General features: G+C 37.1%; 1 protein-coding gene across 1 annotated transcript in view; it reads right to left on the bottom strand.

Moving 5' to 3' along the window:
* Positions 1-1,892: 1,892 nt before the first annotated feature.
* The window catches only part of LOC144980314 (NADPH-dependent diflavin oxidoreductase 1-like), a 24,165-nt gene continuing 15,905 nt past the window's right edge, over positions 1,893-10,152 (bottom strand). The window contains exons 13-15 of the mRNA XM_078927971.1: positions 8,403-8,521; positions 5,843-5,937; positions 1,893-4,858 (exon numbers count right to left, since the gene is read on the bottom strand). Coding sequence (XP_078784097.1) covers positions 4,714-4,858; positions 5,843-5,937; positions 8,403-8,521 — 359 coding nt within the window. The 3' untranslated portion in view covers positions 1,893-4,713. The remainder of the gene's footprint in view (positions 4,859-5,842; positions 5,938-8,402; positions 8,522-10,152) is intronic.

The raw sequence follows: 10,152 nt of genomic DNA, 5'->3' as shown, positions 1-10,152 counted from the left end.
CAAAATGCAATTTCCAGTGAGTGAAAGATTTAGTAATAAAAATGTTTCATCACACCATGTGCAATAGCAGGAATAAAATGTTGTATAATTTTGGGCAGGGTAATCTCTCTTGCTATCAAAACTGTTGATCAGATTTACTTTGTCTGTACATTCCTAAGCACTTTTACATGTTGAAAGGGCAATAGCAGGAATAAAATGTAGAATTTTGGGCAGGGTAATTTCTCTTGCTATCAAAACTGTTGATCAGATTTACTTTGTCTGTACATTCCTAAGCACTTTTACATGTTGAAAGGGCAATAGCAGGAATAAAATGTTGTAGAATTTTGGGGCAGGGTAATCTCTCTTGCTATCAAAACTGTTGATCAGATTTACTTTGTCTGTACATTCCTAAGCACTTTTACAGACATTCCACTTATCAGGTCAAAGACTAGGGTTAAAGTTTGAATAATAAAAGGCATATTATATGTAGTGATAATAATTTGTACTAGCTATTTTATCTAAATTGGCGTTATGCAGTGTGAATCTTGTATTCAACAGATGACATATTAAAGAAACGTTTTCTTTTTTTTTCTTCCCTTTATTATATTTTTTTTACACTGGACACCATGCACAATTGTGTTCCTGTATGTTTATTTTAAGCTTATAGTGTCTTATCATTTCTCTCTTTTTCTTTGCTCTTGATTCAGATGTGTTGAGCGGCTGTTGTATAATTGGTCTGCTCTCAAGGAGTATTTTATTCAAGAGAAGGCTGGTCACAAGTCAGCTTTATCGAAGGCCAAATCAGACAACCTGGCCATATTTTTAAAAGTCCTACTAATAAGTTACGGGCAATGTTCCAGCTGTTTTATATAAAGCTGTTTTCCTCCATTCTGGTCAGGTTCCAGGCTGAGGAGCCTCTTATCCACAGCATGTGGTTCTCCATGGAGGAGCTTTTGAAGATTCTCATCACCAAGATTCTTAGGGCAGATGCCATGCTTGGATCTGACATCACCAAAGTTAGGTTATTTTATTTTAGAGGGAATAGTTTGTCGACCTTGTATATTGTGAGGTGTCAGTATCACTTTCAAGTAAAAGTTGTTTATTGATGTGATATAAAATCAAGATATCAGACCTGCTATTTGTAAAGCTGAATTCAGTGTACGCCGATTTTTAATGGGGTGAGTGCATTTTTTCCATTATATAGTCATTTTTTAAAGAAATGCATTGTCTATTGAACTTTCATAAAGTGGGGAATTTTATATAAATAGTTCCTGGAATAGCAATTTTTATCATTGGAGCTTTAGTACAGAAATGTACTGTTGCTACTATTATTATTATTATTATTATTATTATTGTCCCTCTTCACATTGAGGATGCCTGTTTTCTGATTTTTTTTACATAATGTATTTGGGTTTTTTACAGCGCTTTCTCCCGGCCTAAATGTCTTTTATTGTCCATCCATCCAAGTGTATCTAGAGCTATATTGTATGGGAAGGGTGCTTTTGCAAATTAATTACATTATTATTATTGTTGTTTTTATTTTTCTTATTATTATTATTATCTCTGTATATTTTCAATCTTTGGTTACCCGTTTTGAATCATGCACTTTTCTTATTCCATCATCAGCTCGACTCTTCTGATGCACAGCTACAAAAAGATGAGGATCTTGGTGTTGGGGTGGATGCCATGGATTTTATCGAAAATGCCCAAGTCAACCATCTCAGGCCAGAGAAACTGAAATTATTCTACAGTGAGGTAAGGGAGTGCCTTTCAGTGTGTATCCAGGCCATCCCATGGGATGAGAAACTTCTAAAAACTACCAGGATTGTCCATCCTTCAAATCAACCATCAGCCAATGGGAGAGACTTACTTTACCTCCTCTGAAGATATCCAGCATTGGTTCGGCGTGAGTATTGTTGTTGTTGTTAGTGTTTCTTTGATTTGATTCAGTTGGGTTTTTTTTCTTTTCTTTTATAATATGTTATTTTCTAACGTCATAGGTTTGGTTTAGATTTCTCTTAATTCATTTTTCTTGCTCCTCTCACAGATTTTTGTTATATCTCTAATTTCCAGTTAATTTTCTGATTTTTTTTTTGTTTGGATTATGTTTAACTTTTGATTTTGATAAATACCATAATCATCATTGTCGTCCCACCTTTTGAATCTCATCTTTGTCCAAGTTTTGCTCCTGAAAAGTTTGAAACTCTGCTCTCCTTTTTGATTTCCACACTCCAGTATATATTGCTGCTTTTAAAGCCACATATTTTAAGCAATCATATTTTATATTTCAATTATTTTCAGCTGGGCACTGTCTGGATGACTGTCTGACACAATTAGAGCTGTACAAAGTGACAACAGATGTCTCTTCCATTGTTGAAGACAGGTGGTGGACAGGTATAGGGTAAGAGTGAAGGAAAAATATCCTACAATGGCTGGACTCTGTAGGATCATGCTGGGTCTGCTGACAATACCACACAGCTCAGCAGCCTGTGAGAGCTGTACAAAGTGACAGATGTCTCTTCCATTGTTGAAGACAGGGTGGTGGACATGTACTGGGTAAGAGTGAAGGAAAAATATCCTACAATGGCTGGACTCTGTAGGATCATGCTGGGTCTGCTGACAATACCACACAGCTCAGCAGCCTGTGAGAGCTGTACAAAGTGACAACAGATGTGTCTTCCATTGTTGAAGACAGGGTGGTGGTGGACATGTACTGGGTAAGAGTGAAGGAAAAATATCCTACAATGGCTGGACTCTGCAGGATCATGCTGGGTCTGCTGACAATACCACACAGCTCAGCAGCCTGTGAGAGCTGTACAAAGTGACAACAGATGTGTCTTCCATTGTTGAAGACAGGGTGGTGGTGGACATGTACTGGGTAAGAGTGAAGGAAAAATATCCTACAATGGCTGGACTCTGTAGGATCATGCTGGGTCTGCTGACAATACCACACAGCTCAGCAGCCTGTGACAGAGTTTTCTCCTTGGTCAGGCGTAATCTGACAGAGCAAAGACCCAACCTTGGAGATCAGTCCCTGGAGGCCATTCTTCTACTGAAGTCAAGTGGACAAGACTTCAACATCAGGATCACTGGACTAAAGGCCCTGGACAAGGCTGCCTTGGACAGATTGAAATCATCCACAAGGGCTCAGCTGTGCTGATTGTACCATAGTTTGTTTTTTTCTTCTTTCTTTCTATATTGCCAAAATTTTACTTTACTTTTTCCATTGTTGTCCAGTCATTGTTTTTGTTTTTTTTTTTGTTTTGTGCTCTGCCTTCAATTAAGTATCATGCATTTTACAATCAGCTGGCTGAGTATTTCATTATGGGTAAGTTTTTTGTTTTTGTTTTTCTATATAAGTGCATGTTGGACTTAAATTTGTTGTGTTTGCTTGCGTTCGCATATTTTTTACGTCAGCGCGACATTGTTTTTTCCCCGTGGAAAACTCCTCTTTGGGCTTTGAAATTCCTCTGAGCGATGCCCAAAACCCCTGTGAGCTAAATTTGGAGATGGCGTCTCTGTAGATTTTCATACAATTTGGTTGCAATATGTCCACAATTGTATGTTTTAGAAGCGTTGAAACATACTGTTTCATTGCTGGTGACCTGATTTGTTTGGGTCAAGGTCAAGGTCGTAATATTACGTAAATAAAAAAAAATTTTTAAAAATTAAATCATCTTTATCCATCACCCTTTGTACGGTTTGACATGGCTATCCTCAATATTTCCCTGTCATTTTTGTCATTTTCAAAGGCATACCAAATACCTTGATTAAGCCCCCACAGTATAGGCATAGGCATAGGCATAGTTGGTAGGTTAAATTGAAGCTTACATTCAATTTCACATTGTTATTTACAAAAATAAGCTAGGAACTCAATGGTTAAAAAAAAAAGGCTCAGGAAAAATAACTGGATGGAATGAGTTAAAACACAGTTTGTTAGGTGAATCAGGATTATTGAGATTATTTCTTTTGATAAAGATAGAGATGACAAGAGGATAAGAATAAATTTCATGCATCCCAAAAATCTGATGTTATTGTCACCATTTGAATGACAGACTTAGGAGGTCAAAATATGTTGGAAAGTAAAACCATCATGATTAATAAGGTCTTATTCTTCTATTCTTATGTTATTGTCGCCATTTGAATGACAGACTTAGGAGGTCAAAATATGTTGGAAAGTAAAACCATCATGATAAATAAGGTCTTATTCTTCTATTCTTATGTTATTGTCGCCATTTGAATGGCAGACTTAGGAGGTAAAATTATGTTGGAAAGTAAAACCATCATGATTAATAAGGTCTTATTATCCCCCCCCCCCCCTCCCAAAAAAATAAAATAAATCACATCACACAAGACAACAATTACAATGACAATAACTAAAAGAAAGTGAATATTCAGAACTTATAGTCAATTCTATAATCAACGAGACTGATAAATAAATGCATGTGTGCACAACTTCATTTAGAATTCAATACTCACTTGTCTTGTGGTAATTGCCGTCATCACTCTTTGAGACGTCATAATTTTGCATATCACAATGGCTATGGTCAAATGGCTGAGTTACAATTGCTTGCTACCCTTCAAAACCGGGCTCAAAATAGGATCCACATTTGTCCCTTTTTCAATAGGCATTACAATCATTTTTCATGAATCAAAATCAAGTCTTAAATGTTATTTTGATTCCACCCCCCCCCCCCCCCCAACACACACACACACTCTCTCTCTTTTCTCTCACTAGGACCAAGCTTCCACTTGAAATCTTCCCTTCCGTTCCAACCCTTGAATGTAGCCAGTAGCTTGCACAGTAGTCAAGCCTCCGTGCTTACACAAGACATCACAAAGTGCTTCTTTCACATCATCTGGCATAGACTTGGCATTCCTGAGAATAAAAAAAAAGAAAAGAATATTGCGATTAATGCTGTACAAGACTCTCCACAGTCATAATAATAAGTTTTTAAATTCCCTTTATTCATCCCATAGGGGAAATTTGTCTCTAGGGTCTATTCCAAGGGAAGGCTGGAATAACCCAGGCGTCAGCCACAGTGCAGCACTGCAAATTGAGCCAGGGCGAGGTGACTTGCTCAAGGCCACACAGTGCAACGGCAGGTAATGATCGAACTCTGTACCTTTCGGGTAGGAAGCAAAGACCGTACTGCTGATCCTCACTGCCCCCAATTTAATACTCAATACTCAAATTTGTTAACATAAAAAGAAAAAAACTGTATCAATCCAAAAGTGTTGAAAATATCTTTCGAGTCTAGTCCTCATAACATTTTGTTTACACTGCTGATTATCAATATAAATTTTCTACTTAGCTATTTGTTTGTTTGTTTTTTAAGGGTTTTACAGCGCTTGCAACACATTACGGTCATATCAGCGCCAGTAAAAAGGAAGAAAGTGGGATAGTAAAAAGTTCTAAAGTTACAATTAAAGCACACAAGAAAATGTAAGACAAAGGGGAATTGGTTCAAATAGGGAACAGATGTAGATTCCAAGCGCACACTATCAAAGTACTTAGTTTGAGATCACCTAAAACTTTCACCCAGAAACAAGCACAAGATCCCACTAAGAGGAATCACTCAAATGTTTCCAAATCAGATGTTAAAAATAAAAAATAACAATACATATCTCCCAAAACTATAACTATACATTTGACTGTTTCCCTCCCAGTCAAGGACTCCGGCCAGGGTCAGGACAAAACCAAGTAATCTCATTCCAAGACAAAGACAGAAAGCAAATGAAAAACAAGTACAGGGGGACAGAAGACACATCAAGTATCTCCCTGCCCACTATGGGAGGTCGGAACCCCACCCAGTAGCTATTTGTAGTCTGATCTCTAAATTAAAAAAACAAAAGTTTTTACCCTGCTATGTAGAAAGAGGCTCCTTTTCTATTGAGCAATGTCCATATTAAATCCCCTTGCTCTCGTAACTTGTGTTGGACATACACTTTATCAGCCTGAAATAGATCATTAGGTCAAAATGTTTATGTGGTTTGGATATCTATAAATTAATTGAGCTTTTATATAGCACAATATCAATTAAACGTGCTCAAAGCACTTTACAAGGTTGCCCCTGGCCAACAGCAACACTTAACATTTAAAACGGGACATGACGTCTGTTGGGCGGCATAACAATATTTCAGGACAGAGACAACGCTGTTAACAACCAGGTACTCATTTTACACCGGAGTACAGTGAGAAAATGTGAGTAAAGAGCCTTTTCCAAGGACTCAACTATGCGCCGAGCGAGACTCAAACCCAGGACCTTCCGATCCGAAAGCGAGTGTCATACTACAAGACCACATAGCCGCAAAGTATTTCATCTCCACAATCGTACTGGAGTTTTTCTTAAGGGTCTTACCGCGTTTGTGATGCATTTAGGTCATTTCAGCGCCAGTAAAAAGGAAGAAAAATGGTGAAAAAAATCTAGAATTACAAGTAAAGGTTTCCAAGATAAAAAGAAAGAAAACGGGGATGGTTTAAATAGGGAACAGAAGTATATTCCTAGAGCACAATATCAGTGTCCTTAATTTGAGATCACTAAAAGTCTCGTACAAACAACAGCAGAGGATCCCACTGAGAGAATGACACTCAAATAACTACAGAAAATAGCCGAAATAGAAACACAACTAACAATATACGACAGAGAGATGATTTTTTTTCCCTTGCAAATCAGAGAGATGATTTGCAAGGAAAAAAATCATCTCCCAAAACTAATACTAAACATTTGACTGTCTACCATCTCGACTAAGGGCTCCAGGAAGGGCTAGGACAAAACTAATCGATCTCATTCCAAGACAAAGATAGACAGCAACTCAGAAAAACAGATCAGTGCTGATGGTGACAAAAAGTGAAAAAGTAGGAAACGATGAACGATTGCCTTTAAGCCCCATTTCTACTGCACTAAACCCCACTTTTAGAACAATTGAGATGATAGACTATCATTGATACTCTAGCTAACTTCTGGAGAGTGGGAAACTGCACCTGTGTGTTCCACCACACATCAACTCTCTCATTGCTAGCACATTGTTTCGAGAAAATGTAATTTTTAAAAGGAGGAAATTCCGCGGATCCGAGGAAAACCATCAGCACTGACAGATATAAGGGGATAGAGGACACAGGAAGTGACCTCCTGCCCACCATGGGAGGTCCAAGGACCCCACCCCACTGACTGGAGTAAAACTAAACATCATTAGAAGACGTCAAATAAAAATGGAAATAACCAAACGAAATATCTAGTACAAAAATCCTTAGACAACAATAACAACAACAAAAAGATGTTTTTGTTTGTTTTTAAGGATTTTACAGCGCTTGCAACACACTAAGGTCATATCAGCACCAGTAAAAAGGAAGAAAATGGGATAGTAAAAAGTTGTAGATTTACAATTAAAGCACCAAAGAAAAGGTAAGACAAAGGGGAATTGATTCAAATACGAAACAGATGTAAATTCCAAGTACACACTATCAAAGTACTTAGTTTGAGATCAAGACAAAAAATTTATCTCCCAAAACTCTAACCGTACATTCAACTGTTTCCCCACCCAGCTAGGGTATCTGGCCAGGGCCAGGACAAAGAAAGTAATCTCACCCCAAGACAAAGAGCATGTTGGAAAACATATATCGGGGGATAGAAGACACAGTAAGTGCCTCCCTGCCCAAGATGGGAGGTCGGGAACCCCACCCAGGTATAGGGGGATAGAAGACATAGTAAGTACCTCCCTGCCCGAGATGGGAGGTCAGGAACCCCACCCAGGTATAGGGGGATAGAAGACATAGTAAGTACTCCTGCCGAGATGGGAGTCGGAACCCCCCGTACAAACAAAAAGAAAATGTTACAAATTCCATTCAAGCTAAAGACGTCAACATTTCCGTGTTTCAGACAATGCCCAATGCAGTTCTTTTGTGATCTTACTGAAAGAGAAACTGACTATGAAACATTTGCTTTGTGACCTTTATTTCGAATTAGATCCAATAAATTCTGCCTTTTACTTGCACTTTAGCAATCTTAAATTTCGTACTGTTGGTTCATTTAAATCATATAGGAATTAAATAATCAATTTGCAATTTTCAACATTACGACCAATAATGATTTATTTTAAAATTTTAAAAATAAAATTCCCTTTCAACATCCCATAGGGGAAATTTGTCTCTAGGGTCTATTCCAAGGGATGACTGGAATAACCCAGGTTCAGCCAGTGCAGCGTGCAAATTAAGCTAGGGCAGTATGCTCAACAACAGCACGGTGGTGATCTTAAATCGTACTTGGTAAAGAAAATGTACTTAGCCACGCTGCCTTAATTTTAAAAATAAAATTCTTTAAGGTGAAAATATTTGTAACAGTTTCTACAGGTTAAGGTCAATACTCATAACATTTAAAAAGAACATAGCCTCAACTAACTGCCATAATAATGTCGTTCCTTACTTGATCCCTTGAAAATGCTGTAAACAACTCGAGTTGTCCTCTCTCTCTCAAATCATCCCACTCGTCTTTACAGTAAAAATCAGCCTGCTGACTCCGACAGCCAAAAAAGAGTACTAGATCTGAAAAGAGTTGATGATGAGACGATGATGAGACGGCGATGGTGATGATGAGACGATGATGATGATGAGAGAATGATGATGATGACGACGATATAATAATAAAGAATAAAACACATCCAACGCATTAGCAAACACTAAAAATGTGCAAATTTGTGAGTTGACACAGTTTTTGACAATGATTTATATGCACTCATTTAACTAAAAAAAAAAATAATTTTTTTTTAAAAATGGAAAAAATGAAAAATGAAGATTTTAAAGACTTGGTTAGCTAAAAATCAAGATTCATAATTTTGCTTGCCATTGATGATACAATATCTCAAAGACTTAGCCTGTCTTTGTTTATTTTTTTAAACATCTTAATCATAATAATAATAATAATAATGCTATTAATACAAACAACAAAAACAGTAACTAAAATTTACTTGTTCCATTGTAAAGTGATTTGAGCACAGAAGTGAATATTAAATAATAATAAAATAAAAAATAAATAAATTTCCCTTTATTCACCCCATAGGGGAAATTTGTCTCTAGGGTCTATTCTAAGGGAAGACTGGAATAAACCAGGCGTCAGTCGCAGTGCAGCGTCGCAAATTGAGCTAGGGCGAGGTGACTTGCTCAAGGCCACACAGCACAGCGGCTGATGATCAAACTCGGTACCTTTTGGGTACGAAGCAAAGACTGTACCTCTGAGACACACTGCCCCCATGATTTAGTTTTTTTTTTACTATTTAACAATGTGATATTCAATTTATTTTAAAAAAGAGCTGATATTAAAGTTGACTTCCACTATGGTCATGGAAAAAAACTGAACAACTAATTCCTAAAAAAAACAAACTAATTTATTACCGACACATGTGTCCGTGCATGACATAATCAGTCGGAAGGTGAAAATGTTGGGTTTTCATTTTTTTTTTTTCTTTTAATTTTCTGAACGAATATGCTCCCCAGAGCATTTTAATCTTTATTTGAAGTAAATCGGGTGATTTTTCAGGAAGTTATGATCAGATGCACGGGAAAGGTATCCAGCAATTTTTCTCAATTTCATACTTTTTCAACTTGACTCGTTGTAAAAAAATATTTAGAAGTGAAATTAAGCTTTGATATTTCCCAAAGATATACAAAAAGGGTTGATTTAATTATTTATGACAAGAACTCATTTTTGATCAAAATTGACCTTCCAACTAAACTTGGCAATATCTCAGTTCAAACCTTTTCACCATCCGACTGATTACCTCATTCACTGTCTCAAATTCATTATAAAAAACGTAACTATATCTCAGACATGGACGACAGCAGTCAGGGCCAGGACAGCAAAGCAGCAACTTCTTCTTCAAGTACCAAGTCTGTGCCAGACATCGGTGATCATGGTACGCCATTCATCTCTCTGATCAGATAACCTCAGAAAACTAATATTACTCTTCTCTTTCTTTGTCACCCAGCTGTTCAAACCATTCAAATATGTTTTTCTTGGTCTACCTTTACTCTTTTTACCTTCTATCTTTCTTGTGAGAGCAAGATGTTCAATACATTTATGTCGATTTAGGTGCCCTAAAAATTGCATGTCTTTTTCTTATTGCACGAATTAAAAACCTTTTAGTTTCAGCTTGCTCTAAAAAGCAGCAACAGGAATG

This window comes from Berghia stephanieae, chromosome 9 (genome assembly GCF_034508935.2).
Source record: "Berghia stephanieae isolate SIO BIC M18660-M18661 chromosome 9, UCSD_Bste_1.3, whole genome shotgun sequence".
NCBI lineage: Eukaryota > Metazoa > Mollusca > Gastropoda > Nudibranchia > Aeolidiidae > Berghia > Berghia stephanieae.
This window is presented reverse-complemented; position numbering and strand designations above follow the sequence as displayed.